At 36.4% G+C, this 20227-nt stretch overlaps 1 protein-coding gene across 5 annotated transcripts in view; it reads left to right on the top strand.

The window, feature by feature from the left end:
* Positions 1–20227, top strand: part of ARHGEF6 (Rac/Cdc42 guanine nucleotide exchange factor 6) — a 116060-nt gene that overhangs the window by 91149 nt on the left and 4684 nt on the right. For 3 of the 5 annotated variants that reach the window (XM_063432021.1, XM_063432024.1, XM_063432025.1), the window contains 5 exons: positions 10048–10141; positions 10284–10373; positions 13260–13356; positions 14958–15012; positions 18256–18693. In XM_063432021.1, coding sequence (XP_063288091.1) covers positions 10048–10141; positions 10284–10373; positions 13260–13356; positions 14958–15012; positions 18256–18378 — 459 coding nt within the window. In that variant the 3' untranslated portion in view covers positions 18379–18693. Of the gene's footprint in view, positions 1–10047; positions 10142–10283; positions 10374–13259; positions 13357–14957; positions 15013–18255; positions 18694–20227 lie in introns of those variants that run through there. The other 2 variants (XM_063432022.1, XM_063432023.1) reach the window with 1 other exon arrangement.

The raw sequence follows: 20227 nt of genomic DNA on the forward strand, positions 1-20227 counted from the left end.
GTCACTTGAAAATGAAAATCGAAAAGATTCTTGTATATACTGCAATGCGAATGAACCTGTAGCCAATATAACCCGGGCAAAACAAACCTAATCTCATAGAGACGCAAGGGGTCTTTAGGAGACCAATATCCCTAAAGAACAATAAACATTATTTTCACAGTGCAGATGAAATCTTCGCATCCTGAATCGTTGGGCAATTTAATAAGCTATTATTCAAGTAATCTTGGTAATGGATAGTATAGTTCATGGTATGTAAACTGAACAATGTGTGCTTGTGGACAAATGGGCAACAGACTGAAGTGCATCAAGTTATAAGAGGTAATGGAACAATCTCACCAGTTGTGTTGCTGGATGTAATACTATTACACTGGTTGAATAAGGTGAGAAGGTCACCTTTGTGGAACAGAGGTATATTAAACAAGGTTAAGTTCTACTACGCAGAGCTGAATTTACATGTGCCATTGGCTCGTGGAAATTTTGAGCACTGCCAAAGGTTATATTATGTATTGGCATTATTGCTGTATTTTTGTTTGTTTGTTTGTTTTTATTGCATAAATAAAAATATTTGGGCGTTTCTCCCCATTTACAAAACTGTTCACCATTCACAAAGTGGACAGAAGACTTTGGGGTTAAACCACTGACACCAGGGACCTCCTGGCACCATAACCACTTAATTATGAATGAGTGGTTATGGTACCCACAGTTTTCCTTAATAAGAATATTATCCAATGGGTTTTTGCACCCTTTGGGACTCTGGGTTGTTTAAAAACGCTGCCCTTCGTTCTCTCAAACTAACCTGTGAGTGTTGTGCGGTGTGACATACATTTTATTAATAATTTTATTTATCTAGAATATGTATACCTATTATATATGCTAATAAGCACGCGTATTTCTTTTTATTGCATGTGTTTCTTTGTGCAACATCTTAATCAATAGTCGTACCCTGTAGATTGCAATCTATTGGTAATAATCTCTGAGTGCATCTCGCAGTCTTCACACTAGCTTGTGGTATTGTGACACAGGAAAACCACTGCAAACGCCTGAGGGGAGGGAATGTAAGCTTTTTCAGCCTCTGGCAAAACGGTTCTTCTCTGTCACTTTCTTACGAAATAAAATAAAATAAACCGTTAAAACGTGATTTATTTTATTACACGAACTCAAATATTTGGATACATCAGTAATAAATATAAAATTAATATAAAAAAGGGTTAATGATGGTGAAAAAAATATTTAAAGGAACACTATAGTCACCTAAATTACTTTAGCTAAATAAAGCAGTTTTAGTGTATAGATCATTCCCCTGCAACTTCACTGCTCAATTCACTGTCATTTAGGAGTTAAATCACTTTGTTTCTGTTTATGCAGCCCTAGCCACACCTCCCCTGGCTATGATTGACAGAGCCTGCATGAAAAAAAAAACTGGTTTCACTTTCAAACAGATGTAATTTACCTTAAATAATTGTATCTCAATCTCTAAATTGAACTTTAATCACATACAGGAGGCTCTTGCAGGGTCTAGCAAGCTATTAACATAGCAGGGGATAAGAACATCTTAATTAAATAGAACTTGCAATAAAGAAAGCCTAAATATGGCTCTCTTTACAGGAAGTGTTTATGGAAGGCTGTGCAGGTCACATGCAGGGAGGTGTGACTAGGGTTCATAAACAAAGGGATTTAACTCCTAAATGGCAGAGGATTGAGCAGTGAGGCTGCAGGGGCATGTTCTATACACCAAAACAGCTTCATTAAGCTAAAGTTGTTCAGGTGACTATAGTGTCCCTTTAATCAGTGAAGCCCACCACCCCATAAAACGGTCACAACTATTGCATCACCTACAGGGTGGTTCTGGGAGCTTGCTGATAAAAGTTTCCTGTTAGCGTGTCCTACATATCATTGGGCTGTAGAGTTTAACAAATGTTATATGGTGCCCTGTAGCAATGTCACAGGTTTACACATGTTTACACACTGGCTCAGTGTATGGTGCCAGTGCGGCTGACATAATTTCTCTAATCTGTATCTACCTCCTTACGTGTGTCTCTCCATGTCCACTATATTTACTGCCCCTAATGCCGTGTCATAAATTATTTTTATTATTCTTTATGTAGACAAGGAATATATAAGCATTTATAACAATAAATGCATTTGAAATATACATTTTAAATCCTTTACAGGACAAGATGGAATAATGCCAACTAGAATTTTTTTTTTTTTAATTAAAAAAGTTAATAAACAAAAGAAAAGAAAAAAAAGAACATAAAAAACAGAGGTATCAATGGGAGACAGAGAAGGAAAAACAGACTGCACTATGCTACAGAAGGATCATCTGTGAACACAATTGTTGGATTACTTCCTATATAATCAATTCAAGGGGGACAAGAGTTTAATAATACATTTTATTGTATCCCTAGTGATAGCAGTCTGTTTATTCACCAGTCTGGTGTCTGTAATTTTGTGTAATACTTTGAAGAGAGGGGGACCCCGTCAGTTTTTCCAACCATAGTATAATCTCTTCTAGCAACCAATAGTATGAGAGCAAATTATTTTTATGCCTGGTGAATTCTTCAAGAAGCAGAGGCACTGTCCCCACTCCCACCGTTACCGCATAATTTCTAACACAGGCTAGAAGTGGTGGCCCCCATATTATAAAGTGTAAGCAGGGTAGTGTATTACTGCGTAGCAGTGTTGTCGTCTTGTTCTTGCAATAATATAGGTTATTTAACCCCTTAACGACCGCTGACGGTTCAGGACCGTCAGCGGTAAAACGTGCGTTTGGACCGCTGACGGTCCTGAACCGTCATAACGGTTTTGGGCTACTTACCTGATCGCCGTCGGTCCCACGGCGGCGATCAGTGCTCCACCCGGTCCAGGGGGGTTGCCTGTCTGCCCAGGCAGTCCCCCTTCGGCAGATCAGGACCCCACGGCCATGTGATCACTCGATCACATGACCGCAATAGGTGTCCATGTGTCTGCCTGCAGGGGGACTGTCTGTGCTGACAGGCAGTCTCCCTGCAAGTGAAAAATCCAAAATAAAGTGTAAAAAAAAAATCTGTGTAAAAAAAAAAATAATATGTGTATATATATGCTATATATACATGTATTATATCTATATATACCTATATATAATATATGTATATATATCATATATATAATGTCACACTAAGTGTATTTTTATATTTATATATACGTATATAATTATAAAAATACACTTATATTTAAATTACACACGAATATATACAATATATATAATAACTATATATATGGTATATATATATTATTATAAAATACAAATAATATGTTAATAAAAATAAATAACAAAAAATAAAAATAATTTTTAATAATTAAAAAAAAATTATATATATATATTCAGTTTTATTCTAACAGTATTTTGATATTGATATATATATATTTATATCAAAATATACTTAGAATGTAATGATATATATATCTATGTATAAATAAATAAATAAAAATAATACGAAATATACATATGTCCACATACATAATTACATAAATAATTTCATAAATATACACGTAGACGTCAAATATATAAATATGTATATATATTAAAATTCTACGTGCATATTTATGTAATATTTTTACCTAATTAAGTAATTTTAATGATTGCAATTTGAGGGACCTGCCTGCCAACCCAGGCCAAAAGTCCAGATAATTTAATTTGCTAGCACTGTGTTTAACCCTGTAACTTTCTATGACACCCTAAATCCTGTACATGGGGGTACTGTTTTACTCGGGAGACTTCGCTGAACACAAATATTAGTGTTTCAAAACAGTAAAACATATCACAGCGATGATATTGTCAGTGAAAGTGAAGTTTTTTGCATTTTTCACACACAAACAGCTCTTTCACTGAGGATATTATTGCTGTGATATATTTTACTGTTCTGATACACTAATATTTGTGTTCAGCGAAGTCTCCTGAGTATAACAGTACCCCACATGTAGAGGTTTTATAGTGTTTGTGAAAGTTACAGGGTCAAATATAAGGCTTGATTTTACTTTTTTTTTTTTTATTGAAATTTGTCAGATTGGTTAGGTTGCCTTTGAGAGCGTATGGTAGCCAAGGAATGAGAATTAGCCCCATGATGGCATACCATTTGCGAAAGAAGACAACCCAAGGTATTGCAAATGGGGTATGTTCAGCTTTTTTTAGTAGCCACTTAGTCACAAACACCGGCCAAAGTTAGCGTTTTTTGCATTTTTAACACACAAACAAATATAAATGCTAACTTTGGCCAGTGTTTGTGACTAGGTGGCTACTAAAAAAAACTGGACATACCCCATTTTGAATACCCTGGGTTGTCTACTTTAAAAAATATGTACATGTTAGGTGTGTTTCGGGGATTTATGACAGATAACGGTGTAACAATGTCACTATTGATACATTTAAAATATATATATATTGAAACAGTAATTTCCTACTTGTATTTATAGGCCTATAACTTGCAAAAAAAAGCAATAAAGCATGTAAACACTGGGTGTTTTTAAACTCGGGACAAAATTTTGAATCTATTTAGCAGTTTTTTTCATTAGCTTTTGTAGATAAGTAAAAGATTTTTCAAGTAAAAGTCCAAAAACATGTTTTTTTTTTTTATTTTTCACCATATTTTATTATTTTTTTTAAATACAATATATGACATAATATATATACTGGTATGTAAAGAAAGCCCTTCTTGTTGTGAAAAAAACAGTATATAACTTGTATGGGAACCGTAAATGAGAGAGCGGAAAATTACAGCTAAACACAAACACCACAAAAGTGTTAAAACTGCTCTGGTCCTTAACGTACAAACATCGCAAAAACAGGCCGGTCCTGAAGGGGTTAATGTGGTTATTACAGTGACTGCTCTCGATTACTGTTTGTACATTATATAATGTTTGTTATTGTGACTGTCACTGAGTGCTGTTTGTTCCCTGTATAATGTGTTTGTTATTGTGACTGCTCCTGAGTGCTGTTTGTTCCCTATATAACTTTTTTATTAGTGCTGTTGTACCACTTTTTTATGAGTGCTGTTTGTACCATATATAATGGGTTTGTTACAGTGATTGCTCCTGAGTGCTGTTTGTACCATATATAATATGTTTATTACAGTGATTGCTCCTGAGTGCTGTTTGTACCATATATAATGGGTTTGTTTCAGTGATTGCTCCTGAGTGCTGCTTGTACCATATATAATGGGTTTGTTACAGTGATTGCTCCCGAGTGCTGTTTGTACCATATATAATGGGTTTGTTACAGTGACTGCTCCCGAGTGCGGTTTGTACCATATATAATGGGTTTGTTACAGTGATTGCTCCTTAGTGCTGTTTGTACCATATATAATGGGTTTGTTACAGTGATTGCTCCTTAGTGCTGTTTGTACCATATATAGTGAGTTTGTTACAGTGATTGCTCCAGAGTGCTGCTTGTACTATATATATTTATATATATAATGGGTTTGTTACAGTGATTGCTCCCGAGTGCTGTTTGTACCATATATAATGGGTTTGTTACAGTGACTGCTCCCGAGTGCGGTTTGTACCATATATAATGGGTTTGTTATAGTGATTGCTCCTTAGTGCTGTTTGTACCATATATAATGGGTTTGTTACAGTGACTGCTCCCGAGTGCGGTTTGTACCATATATAATGGGTCTGTTACAGTGATTGCTCCTTAGTGCTGTTTGTACCATATATAATGGGTTTGTTACAGTGACTGCTCCTGAGTGCTGCTTGTACTATATATATAATGGGTTTGTTACAGTGATTGCTCCTGAGTGCTGTTTGTACCATATATAATGGGTTTGTTACAGTGATTGCTCCCGAGTGCTGCTTGTACTATATATATTTATATATATATATAATGGGTTTGTTACAGTGATTGCTCCCGAGTGCTGTTTGTACCATATATAATGGGTTTGTTACAGTGACTGCTCCCGAGTGCGGTTTGTACCATATATAATGGGTTTGTTACAGTGATTGCTCCCGAGTGCTGTTTGTACCATATATAATGGGTTTGTTACAGTGACTGCTCCCGAGTGCGGTTTGTACCATATATAATGGGTTTGTTACAGTGATTGCTCCTTAGTGCTGTTTGTACCATATATAATGGGTTTGTTACAGTGATTGCTCCTTAGTGCTGTTTGTACCATATATAATGGGTTTGTTACAGTGATTGCTCCCGAGTGCTGCTTGTACTATATATATTTATATATATAATGGGTTTGTTACAGTGATTGCTCCCGAGTGCTGTTTGTACCATATATAATGGGTTTGTTACAGTGACTGCTCCCGAGTGCGGTTTGTACCATATATAATGGGTTTGTTATAGTGATTGCTCCTTAGTGCTGTTTGTACCATATATAATGGGTTTGTTACAGTGACTGCTCCCGAGTGCGGTTTGTACCATATATAATGGGTTTGTTACAGTGATTGCTCCTTAGTGCTGTTTGTACCATATATAATGGGTTTGTTACAGTGACTGCTCCTGAGTGTTGTTTGTACCATATATAATGGGTCTGTTACAGTGATTGCTCCTTAGTGCTGTTTGTACCATATATAATGGGTTTGTTACAGTGACTGCTCCTGAGTGCTGCTTGTACTATATATATAATGGGTTTGTTACAGTGATTGCTCCTGAGTGCTGTTTGTACCATATATAATGGGTTTGTTACAGTGATTGCTCCCGAGTGCTGCTTGTACTATATATTTATATATAATGGGTTTGTTACAGTGATTGCTCCTGAGTGCTGTTTGTACCATATATAATGGGTTTGTTACAGTGATTGCTCCCGAGTGCTGCTTGTACTATATATATTTATATATATATATAATGGGTTTGTTACAGTGATTGCTCCCGAGTGCTGTTTGTACCATATATAATGGGTTTGTTACAGTGACTGCTCCCGAGTGCGGTTTGTACCATATATAATGGGTTTGTTACAGTGATTGCTCCTTAGTGCTGTTTGTACCATATATAATGGGTTTGTTACAGTGATTGCTCCTTAGTGCTGTTTGTACCATATATAATGGGTTTGTTACAGTGATTGCTCCCGAGTGCTGCTTGTACTATATATATTTATATATATAATGGGTTTGTTACAGTGATTGCTCCCGAGTGCTGTTTGTACCATATATAATGGGTTTGTTACAGTGACTGCTCCCGAGTGCGGTTTGTACCATATATAATGGGTTTGTTATAGTGATTGCTCCTTAGTGCTGTTTGTACCATATATAATGGGTTTGTTACAGTGACTGCTCCCGAGTGCGGTTTGTACCATATATAATGGGTTTGTTACAGTGATTGCTCCTTAGTGCTGTTTGTACCATATATAATGGGTTTGTTACAGTGACTGCTCCTGAGTGTTGTTTGTACCATATATAATGGGTCTGTTACAGTGATTGCTCCTTAGTGCTGTTTGTACCATATATAATGGGTTTGTTACAGTGACTGCTCCTGAGTGCTGCTTGTACTATATATATAATGGGTTTGTTACAGTGATTGCTCCTGAGTGCTGTTTGTACCATATATAATGGGTTTGTTACAGTGATTGCTCCCGAGTGCTGCTTGTACTATATATATTTATATATATAATGGGTTTGTTACAGTGACTGCTCCCGAGTGCTGCTTGTACCATATATAATGGGTTTGTTACGGTGATTGCTCCTGAGTGCTGCTTGTACCATATATAATGGGTTTGTTACAGTGATTGCTCCTAAGTGCTGTTTGTACCATATATAATGGGTTTGTTACAATTACTGCTCCCGAGTGCTGCTTGTACCATATATATTGTTTGTTACATTAACTGCTCTTGACTGTGCGTCTCCTTTATAAAGTTTGTAAAACATTTTGTAGCCCCAGTGTTGCTTTCAGTAGTTGACTGTTGCCATGCATTGATTTTTAGTCTGTTTTTTTGTTTTTGTTGTTGCTTAAGTTTACATGCTTTGTGTAAAACAAATAAAATAAATAAATAAATAATAATAAAAAAATAAAATAAAAAAAGTTTTAAAATCTTCAGATGCAATTCTTTATCCGTGCCATGTAGTCACACCATATATATTCACTAAAACCATACAGGAAAGAACAATGTGCACAGGATCCAGTATATAGCGGCGACTGCAGTGTTTGCAAAAGGAGAGGAAATTGCTTTGTTGAACTGTGTATGAGGAATCCATTATTGCATTCATTTGAAAGCACACAAGCAACCGCAAGGCTATGACACAAATTTAACACACAGGAGCAAACCTCAATCAGTGTGCTTGTTTAATGAGTTAAGAAGAGATTTTTAGAGTTTATTCATTTACCCCAGAGTGGATTTGAAGGTGTTATTTCATCAGGTGGAAACGTACAAAACTGTTGCTTTGAATAATTCCATTTGTCTAGAAAAATCCTTAAGATAGATACAGGAAACACGCACTCCTCTGTGTGTATTGAGGGCTTAATTGAGGCAGCATGTGCTCAGATTCTTTAGCTTTCTTAGTCCTCTAAATCGCAACACTGGAAGCCCACTGATTGTTGTCCACTGTGTCGACAATATTTTCCCTTTTCTACACAAATAATGTCAATCGTTATTAAAGCTGGGATAGGTCAGCACCTCTTGTCATCTGGGACCCTGTCATTGTCTGTACAAAATACCTATTTCAGAAGAACCTTGCATTACGTGTAGGATTGGTTAGTCATGTTCCTTAGCACAGTGTTCCTCACACCAGTAATTTTTATTCACACCTGGTATACAAATGGGGTGCCCATATACCCCAAATAATTAGAAAGTGTAATGATATAGTCATTTCTCATTATAGTCTAAAGGAGCTCAGCATTGGGAACAGATATTGAATGGCAAGTTTGACATGTATAGACAGGTACCCGCAAATTGTGTAATAAAACCTCTTCATGTGTCTGAAGAATGAGCTGCATATTACAGTACACATTATTCTGGCATTCAAAAGGTTTGACCCTGTAAAGACCAGTGATGGAAAGGTTCTATCTTAGAACACAAGCCTTTAAAGACACTTTGTCAAAAATGGAATCCCCCAAGCCTCATTTAAAGCGGCTCTGTCACCCCCTCCCTTCCCCATCCAAAATGAGTATTTCATAAAGATAAAATCTTTATGAAATACTCACATTGACTGTGTTTAAATTTCACTAAAATTCCAATGCCGTCAAAGTACATCGTGAGACAAAGTAGGCACTACTTTGTCAAAGTATTTTCCTATGCCTGACAAAAAGGCAGAGCTAACTTTTGTCAAGTCCCAGTTGTCACTAGCAATGCAAAAAAGCTTTGTCTATGGAGGCTCCTGTGGTCTTCTCCATAGACCTCTGAGTTGTACTCTCATATATGCACAAGTGTACAATGCTGCTGAGACACCAGGAGCTGATGAGGATAGTTAGGAAGAGCATGGCGGCTGCCACAAAGAACAGGCTTAGGTAGATATAACTTGCTTTCCACTGCACCCTGTGGCATCGAGACCCCCTGCAGCAAAGTCCACTTCTAGGGTCTTTCTTTGCAAATTATGTAAAGACCCAGACAGTAACCGAACTGCTTTTAAAAACATGCATCTCTATAATGTTTGTGTTTATTTGATCTATAAATTTCACTCCTAGCAAACTTCATTATAACTGTATTTGCTGTGTTCACGTGGCAGTACAGACACAATTAGTGCCATTTCCTGATTTTTCTATTTCCAATTACCTAAATATCAATTAAGGTTTCAATTAAGTTTGTGATTTACTACAGACTTTAATTTAGGCAAGGAAGCTTATTACTCGTACCCTTATAAATCCCATTAGAATGCAATGATTAGATAACTCAGCAATCTCGATTCTTTTTATGCTGCGTGGAGATTTTGTGTTACATAATTATTATTTTGCTGATGCATTTTGCTTCATGTTGGCTTTAAACAAATTAAGACAAAATACTTTGCTTACTGCTACCTCTCTCAAAGTAGCTGATTGTTGTAATTTGTAAATCTGTAACAAAAAAAAAGTTTTTTTCTTTTCGACTGTTCAAAATATAGTAAAAAGATTTGTGGGTAAGCTATTAATTTCCACAGGAATCCAGCAAAAGCCCAAAAAACGTGAAGAAATTTCTACCAAAGCGGAAAACTGAAAGAAAGCCTTCTGATGAAGACTCTGGTTTCAGAAAAAGTATGTATTTTTTTTTTTATCTATTTCTATCTTGTATATCCATCCATCTATCTATCTTATTACGCCTGTAAAATAACAACAACTTCATAACTATTAAATAATAATACATAGACTAATGATCACGTTTGCACTTGGTTTTCAGGCACTGTTGCTTTGGAAGAAGATGCACAAATTCTCAAAGTAATTGAGGCATATTGCACAGGAGCAAGTTTCCATCAAAGCCTCACTTCTGGTGAGTACAATGTTTACAGTGTTTTGACAAAGCTCCAACTGCTTGGGACTACTGCACTGAAACTGTAGGAGATGGGTTACTAACTGTGGAACAAATAAGCTTATTAAAAACCAGAGATTTATCTGCTATTCCTATTCTCTGGAAGAGGGATTCCGTACTTTGGGATTTGGTAATGGCAGAACAAAGAAATCTCATAAGAGATCACCAATGATAGATGATGAGAGCGAAAAATATATCAAAACGACACTATTTAAAAATAAGACATTTAGAACAAGGATTTGCTTGCAGTAGCAGGGATGTAACAGTATTCTCTGTCCTGTCCCCAGCTGCTTTTTGGGCTGCCAGTTCCATGATTGGTAAAGAATTGTGGGAATTTTAATATATAAATGTTTGACAGGCACCATATTTCAAATCCCTTGTCCGTTGAGTAAGTTGGTGGGACCAGATTTACAGATCGCATCAAAGACTTTCTAGTCTTCCTTTAGACTGTAATTGTCCAGTAGCCTAAACTTAATTATGGAAGTGAACAAGAAACCATCTAGGATGCTGACTTGTGGGTAGCTCTTCATTAAGTGTGACACTGTGACACAATCTATCTTGTCAGATCAGTGCTCTGGTGAAAACAAGCTGGTATTGTGTTGTTACATTTTAATAAGAAAACTATAGTCCTGCAAAACATAGTGGCACAAGAGTTAAACATTTTCAGGTTTATTTACTAAACTCCATATCTTTGCAAACTAAATTTAAATGGGAAACTGTGAATCGTGTGTGTGTGTGTGTGTCATTATAGATGCTTATGTGTGCATATGGATATGAAATGGTTAAAAGGAAGGTTTTCTACACCTCTTGAATGTGATGTTGATTTTAATCTCTGTGTTTGTAGCAAGCACAGGAAATACAAATATCTTTTCATCTCTGCCATTATTCTCTATAAAAATACATGTGTTTTTTTCTTTTTCTTTTTCTATCCTTTCTGTGAATCACCAGAGTATTTCATACATAATTTGCTGCATTTTAATGTAGTCAGTGACAGACATCAGATGTCAATGTGATTCCAGGTTCCATCTCTATTCTCTTATCAAAGATGAACACTATGAGTTGCAGTATCAGGGATCATGATGCCAGGGCCGTCTTTAATATCGATTGGACCCAGGGCAAGCATTTGCTTGGGCCCCCTGTATCGTGCCCTCTCCTCCCCTCCCCCCCACTTCCAACACACAGCTCCCTGACATGCAGTCACGGCCTCCACCCCAACCTACTGATGGAACTAATGTAGAGAGGGCTGTGGTGCAAGAATTTTTTTGGGGTCTCCCCTACAGCGCAAGAGTGGAGAAAAGATAGCTAGATATTGTGAATTTGAATGTAAGCATGTTTTTGTATAGAGTATATGTGTGCATGTAGGGATGTATTTGTATGTAATTTTACCATTGGAATGCAGCGGTGTATTTGTGTGTAGTGTTTGCGTTTAAATGCAGGAATGTGTGTTTTGTATGTAGTGTTGGATTTTAACCCCTTAAGGACCAAACTTCTGGAATAAAAGGGAATCATGACATGTCACACATGTCGTGTGTCCTTAACCCCTTAAGGACACATGACATGTGTGACATGTCATGATTCCCTTTTATTCCAGAAGTTTGGTCCTTAAGGGGTTAAGGGGTTAAAAGTTGTGCTTTTGTGTATTGAGTTGGTGTTTGTATATAATTTTAATGTTTTAATAAGCGGGTGTGTTTGTATGTAACATTTGTAATTGCATGCAGGGGTGTGTTTGGACGTAGTGTTGTCTTTTAGATGCAGATGTACATTTGTGTGTAGTATTGGTGAGTAAAGGGTGTGTTTGTATACAATTTTGGAGTTTGTATTCAGAGGTGTGTTTGTATGTAATGATTGTGTTTGCAGCGGTGTGTTTGATTACCTGGATGTATGCACATACATACCAACACAGATATACATACACATTGACACGCAGATACACACATAAACACACTGATACATGCACACACCTGGACACATGCACACATCTTAACACACAGATACACACTAACACAAACACACTGGCATATACCCACACACTAGCACATGCACACACTCAGATACACACTTTGACACACAGATACACATACTTTGATACAAACACTGGTGCACACACACTGGCGCATCCAAGGGGCCTAGACCAGAGCACTCTTAAAGGACTGACGGCCCCTGATTACATCAGGTGCTGCAGTCAACAGGGTTTGGATGCCAGCAGGGGTCTCACTTGGCAGCTACTTTGGGCCCCCCAGGAGTAACTGGGCCCAGGGCAGCTGCCCCTTTTGCCCCCCTTTAAAGACGGCCCTGCATGTTGCATATTATCTATATGATCACCTACGTGTATTGTGCCTATGCCTTTTGCAGTACTCCGTTGATATTGCCATTAATATAGGCCTGAAAGAACCAGCAACAATTCTCAGATCAGACAGCAAAAATATGAACGTAAGGATACATAGCTAACCTGTTCTTTTTTAAACCATACTTTCTCCTGTTTGCATTTAACTCTATTAATACACATCTATCTATTTATTCCCCCAAGTAATATTATTATTATTATGCTGGGGGAGGAATGTCTGGTGCTCTAGAGTCTGCCAATATTTAATGGTTATGTGCAGCCTTTTTAATGAAATTGCAATGATGATACTGAATGTACTCCTCCATAGTTCACAAAAGAAAAAGGTGGATAACCGCATTTTGAAACGGGTCCAATTGCACTTCTACAACCCACTGATTCTGGTCCCTAACAAATATAAACTGTAAAATAGACTGATGGAGTTGTTGACCGTGGGCTTTGGCAACCATGTGTACGACCAAGAAAATACAGATCATTCATTTGTATGTGTGTGTTTTGTGGTGTAGGGCCCCGCAAAGATTCTGTTCCACAAGTCTTGCTTCTTGAAGATGAAAATCTGATGGAAGACATAAGAAGCAATGGACATGGTGTTACCGAAGACAAGTAAGATTTTTTTTTGTTTTTTGTTGTTGTTTTGTTTACACCTGCATTACTTGTGCTTGCTGCCTGAATGTCACCTGTGCCAAATTTAGATAACTATACTTCCATTCTAAGCAGAGGCCCATGAAATACGCATGCAATACAGTGTAACATAGGGTTTCAGAAAGGTGAGAATTTGCATAGCAAAAAGTTTGACTGTTGCAGATTGGAAAAAAAACTCACATGGCAGTTAGTGAATCTTATACTCCCACACTGTCTCCTATAAATGCATATTACTTTCAGTGTATACAACAGCTAAACAGTTGCAGTCTGTGATTTCACACTGGTGGCTTGAAGATCACCATGTTTTGTTGGTTCCCATTAGACATAGCCAATAGTCATAAGATACTAAATTAGGTGTAGTTAATTAAAACACCTCCAGCTGTCCGTGCACTACAATTCCAAATTGATATTGTCAATTTATGATTGTGTTTTCATAAAATACCCTGCTGATTTAATATCCGCATCTCTGTAGAGCATAGCTCTGTGTAAATAGCTTATATATTGCAAGTTGAAATTGGACATTAAAGGGATGCTGTATGTGCCGTAGCTACTAAAACTAATTTTAGTGTGTATAGTGCTACTGATCTTTCAGTGCTGTCCCGGTTTCTCTTTCAACAATTTTCGAGCAGTTTGACAAAATTTGGGTCTGTCCTCTCCATTCCATCTACAGCTGCACTGATTGTGCAGATATAGCATTTACAAATTGTATTTCTAAAACCCTCTATCTTTGGACATTTAAAGCGGTACTGTTACACCCCCCTCTCACTCCCACCCCATTCCAAAATGAGTATTTCAAAAGATAGAATCTTTCTGAAATACTCAAACTGACTGCGTTGGAATTTTACTAAAACCCAGTCAGAAGATATACTGAGACAAAGTAGGGATTACTTTGTCTCAATATTTTTACTCCGCTTGACCTCTGCCAAGCCTGGTCATTTCACCCAGCTGCCACCAGTGATGACTGCAGGGAAATGAAGTCTTTCTATGGAGGATCTTGCAGGATGCTCTGTAGGCTTCAAGGCTGTTCTCTTGCACATGAGTTAGAGCACAGCAGTGATGTTGGCCAAGCAGTGATGTTAGCTACTGGCAGACGAAAGACGTGAGGGACAATAAACTCCCCTTTGCCTTTTTCCTTGGCCAACAAACCCCGAATGGCAATGTCACCAGAGATGGTGACAAATCTGTTTTAATGTGCGAGTGTAACTTCAGCATGATATGAGTGATTGCTGTTTGGCTAGTATTTGGGTGTTGAGAAGAGCCCAGTTTTTTTTTTTTTCTTCAAACCACGCAAACAGTTTGGCAGAAATCAAGAGGACAGCAACTAAAGACTTATAGCGCCATGACCATTATAATGAGTGGATCCACTTTTAGGTTATCTGTGTTTAAAGCTCTCCGTATGCCAGCCATTGTGTGAAACTTGTCATTTAAAAAAATGTGGGTGAAAATGTAATGCTGCATTCTGTCAATGATGATTGTAAATCGCTTGTGTTGCCCTTTTTGTTGTTGTTAATTATTACGTTATTTATCTATTGATTCCAACTGTCTCCTTTGTTTGTTTGCAGAAGCCTGGTAGATACAGTCTATGCATTAAGAGATGAGGTCAATGAACTGAAACAGGTAGGAAAGCTTTGCTAGCTTGGTAATCCCATCTGTTGTTCATTCATAACTCCCTGCCAGCCTGTCCCAAGTAGTTGTAGTCCAAGAACAGCTGCATGTCTTCAATTGGTCAGGCAGAGGATAATAGAAAAATACCAAGCCATAGTTTTCTACTTCCTATTATTGTGAAATGCATTCTGTTACTATACCTGGGTATAAACTTTTTTTTTTTTTTTTTTTTTAAAGTCTGCATGCTTTTTTCTTTTCTCTCTTTTTTTTTTATTTTTTTTAAACAGGATTTTTACATTGTTTTATTTTATCAGGAACTATAGTAAACACTTTCTGAAATATAAAAAGAAAAGGCTGCTTCTTAAGTGACAGATTTTTCTGCCTTCAGTCGGCTGAATGCCGTTATCAACCATTTCTCACTCTGTGACAGATTTTCTCGTTCTACTCCTGCTTTACTCATTTTAGGACATTTTGGCCAGATCTCATACAGGTATTTTGAGTGAGACCAGGCTTTTGAAAGAACATAAATTACATTGTCTGATCTCTTGGTTGCATTAGTCATTTTCTTGTTTTCTCTCTTGTGAAACCTGCATGGGATGCTTAAAAACCTAACTTTCCTTTTTTTGTGAAAGAAGATTTTTATTAAGAGAGAAAGTTAAATGTATCTTACCTTAACCAGCATTTGTTTTTAAAAGGATTCTCCATAGTGGATTTCTACCGCTCACATTTATTTACCGTATTAATAAAAAATAAAAAAAATGCAATAAATGTACTCTAGTATGGTGACTTGAAAATCAATTAACCCCTTCAGGACGGAGTCAATAGTACACGTTCTGATCAAAACAAAACGTAAACAAAAACTGGAATTTGCGCTATATGTCTGTTTAACCGTAATTCACCTCTTTCATATTATATGCACCCACACTTATTATATATCATTTTGTTCAGGAGAAACAGGGCTTTCATTTCATATAAAATATTTATATATGAAACAATTTATTATGAATAAAATAAAAAAAAAACTGTGAGAAATTTTAATTTTTTTTTTAATTTGTAGTTCCGCCTCACATTTTAGCTGTAAATGTCATAATACTGTTAGGTTTTACTGCAACAAAATGCACATATTTGTAATCAGCGATGTCTCACGAGTACAACAGTACCCCCCCATTAACAGGTTTTATGGAAAGTTACAGGGTCAAATATAGAACGTTCCATTTTCAAATTGAAATTTGCCAGATTAGTAATGTTACCTTTGAGATGGTGTGGTAGCCCAGGAATGAGAATTACCCCCATAATGGCATACCATTTGAAAAAGTAGACAACCCAAGGTATTGAACGTGGGGTATGTTTAGTCTTTTTTTTACCATACGGTCTCAAAGGCAACATAACTAATCTGGCAAATTTCAATGTCAAAAAAATGAAATGCAAGCCTTATATGTGACTCTCTAACTTTCCAAAACACCATAAAACCTGTACATGGGGGGTACTGTTATTCTCGGGAGATTTCACTAAACACAAATATTAGTGTTTTAAAACAGTAAAACATATAACAACAATAATATAGTCCATAAAAGTGCCGTTTGTTTGTAAAAAATGCAAAAAACTTCACTTTTACTTAAAATATCATCGTTCTAATACAATTTACCAGTTTTAAACACTAATATTTGAGTTCAGCGAAGTCTCCTGAGTAAAACAGTACCCCCTATATACAGGTTTTATGGTGTCTTGGAGAGTTACAGGGTCAAATATAGTGCTTGCGAATTAAATTCTCTGCACTTTCTCCCTGTGTTGTCAGGCATGTCAATCAAATTTGAATTAATCAAATGACATAATTATGTTAAAAAATTACTTACATATACGCGTAGAATTTTAATATATATGCATTTATAGGTATTTAAATTCTACGTGTATACTAATGTAATCTTTTATGTAATTATATGTATTTATCTATATATATATATATATATTTGCGGTTATTTGTATTTTATATATAGATAGATATATATATAGAATGTCATTCTAAGTGTATTCTGTTTCCAATATATATATATTAATAACAAAATACAGTTAGAATGAAATTACATATGAATATATATATTATTTTAAATTTTGTTTCAATATTTTATTTATTTATTATTGTAATTATACGTATATATATATATAATATATATATGTAGATCTTTTATATATATATAATATATATACATATTATATATATGTAACGTCATTCTAAGTGTATTTTAATACTAATATATATACTAATATTAATATTAAAATACATTACATATGACGTTACATATATATAATATGTATATATATTATACATATAATATATATACATATATTATATATTTATAAATACTTTTATTTTATTTTAACATGTGTATTTTTTTTTTTTTTAATACTTTCCTAGCAGCAGGGGGACTGTCTAATATTTTAGACACCCCCCCTGCTGGCAGATCCATAGCCAGCTATAGGGGGCCATGTGATCGCTCTTTGAGAGCGATCACATGGCCCCCGGGGGCCTCATTTGCCGGAGGGGGGCTGCCTGGGCTCTCAGGCAGCCCCCCAGAAGAGGATCGCGGCGGAGGTAAGTATAGCTTACCTCCTGGGGGCTTCAGCCGTTACGGCGTTCTATGCCGCCGCAACGGCTTTAAAGCCCTTTAAAGCCGCGACGGCATAGAACGCCGTAACGGCGTTAAGGGGTTAATAGGTGACTGAAATTTCAGCCATTTTCTCTTCTCGTATTTATTCCAACTGGTGTTATACTTGTGTACACACCTTTTCCAAGAGAAATTATTTGGAAATGTGTAAATGCACATGCAGAGTACAGCAATTCAGCTCACAATACTTTAGCTAAGCCTGAACGTTGTTTGCATGTCTTTACTGCATGTGCACTGAATGCGTACAGGGACATTAGAGGCACCAAGACCAATCCATCTCATGCCCTGGTCAGTTTAAGCTTGCAATGTAAAGGAATGCCATTCTGCAGACAATGTTTACATTGCAGGGTTTAAATTCATCAAAGCTACTAGAGACGCTTCCGCAGAAATAGCCAAGTTAAACTCTGCTATTTCTATCAGATGAGCTCATCGAGACCGTCTGATTGGTGCACCGCAACATTTTGAGGGGCATGCGCACTAGGCTCCAAATGCTCTCCTGTTGGAAACAGAGGATTGCATTCTTGTTTCACTGTTATGGTACTAATGTCTGATCTGTAAACATTTTTTATTTATTTTTTTGTATAATGTAAAGGAGAATAAAAGAATGAAGCAAAGCTTAGACGAAGAGCAAAAGTCGAGAAGAGAACTCGAAAAGTTGGTCCGGAAGATACTGAAGCAAACCAGCGACAGTTCACGGGATGATCTGACACATTAGTATGCAATCCTTGTGCCTCTGGCGTTTCTCTTAAAGAGCTGAAAATGTGTGTATTTTGAAAGACATATGTGCCTAACTGGAATTTTCTTAAGACCGACATTTGATGTCCCCTTTAGTTGTTTGACTAGAACTTGTTCCTCAGGGGTTGTCCAAAAGGCTGGGATTGTAATACTGTGACACCTCGGACTTAAATGGGGCTAACATTCTAGGATGCATATTCTTTTTATTCCCCCTTAAAGGGGGCACTATTGTGAAATATTCATGTAAATGTTTAGTAGTACAGGGTAGTTAAATGTTTTAAAAGAACTGTGAATTGTTCTGTTTGTATTTTCTTTTTGACTGCTACCCAGCCATGTGATCTGTGTCCACACTGGGTGTTCTAGTCTGACCCATTTTCTGTATTTTTTTTTATTTTTTTGCTTTGTTATCTATGAATTGGCATGGGAACCATATACAAAATTTGTCTCTAGAGAGCATTTTGGTTTTAGAAATGTGGGCTTTCTATTGTTTAGAGATCAGAAGGTTCCACGTTAGCTGTTGGACAGATGGCAGTCCCTCTTGGCATATGAAAATCACAAGACTGCTTTCCGTGGTTTAGTCAGACAAGCTTTAGATCATTTATTTGGAGCACGAACGATAAAGGGATATAAACACAAACAGTTCATACAGAAAACAAATGTAACTACCATCAAGTGTATTTTTCCAGAATAGGCTTATCTTAAATATAGAAAAAATACACATTTTACAATATCCTCAGAAATATGGATAAAAGTAGTCTTATTTCACAATAGTGTCCCTTTTTTTTTTTTTCTCTTAAATCTTCTCAACAAGGGGAATGAAATGAGTGTTGAATGAGGGTAAAGACTTTGGAATTGAACAGGTTTCATTTACAACTTCAACTTGGTATAAAACTATTAGGGCTGAAAGTGATCTGGTAAAGGAATTATAAAACTGGAGTGTTAAAGTTCATGAATATTTGTATGTAGTGTTCATAATCTAGGGCTGCAAAGACAAAATATGCATACCAACATGCACGTTATTCTGACAAAATTTTACGTCAAGACGTTTGAATAATTCTTGTCGGTGAACAGTGGGCTAATGACAAACATTTCAAATTCAGACTAAAACGGTTAATACAAGTCTGCAATCTAGCAGACTTTAAAATTATTTTTGTCATCTATTTTTGGCTAGATTCTGCTGGTCGGTTATCAGCTTATTATAATTTTTTGTTGGGTGTATAGACTTTTAAGTGTTAACAGATTCCCTATTCTAGTTAGGCCAGGCAGGAATTCCTACTAGTGCAGTCAGCCACTGGTGTCGTTAACCACTGAATAAGGGACATTTTCGATCAGTTTATTTTGCATTAGACTTTTTGACCTCTTAATCTGTGCCCGACCAAATCAATCCATCCGGATTCATTGAATAAAACTCCATAGAATCCGGTGCAGAATAAAAGGCATTTTCGTTCGTAGTAGCTGAAACTGTCCGTGTGCAATTTGTATCTTCACTTGCATGCCAACTTGACTAGTCGTTCTGTCGTGCTTTTTGAAACTGCCTATAAATAGCCATCTTTAATACTGTGATTAGCATTCTGTTCAGATTTAGATATTATTGCTCTATTTTGCACATGAGTATTTTTTATTTTTTTAAAAAAAGTGCATATTTCAAAAATAAGTATTTCGCAACCACATTCAGATAACCATAACTATGATGCATTATAGTGTTTTACATACATTTTCTCACCGTTTCTGTACGTCTAAAAGCAAATCTAAGTAGAATCACATATATAATCAGAATAAGGTTAGTAAGGAACAAACCGTGGTTAAAATATATTTCAGTGCTCTGCAAT

The sequence above is a fragment of the Pelobates fuscus genome, chromosome 9 (genome assembly GCF_036172605.1).
Source record: "Pelobates fuscus isolate aPelFus1 chromosome 9, aPelFus1.pri, whole genome shotgun sequence".
Lineage (NCBI taxonomy): Eukaryota > Metazoa > Chordata > Amphibia > Anura > Pelobatidae > Pelobates > Pelobates fuscus.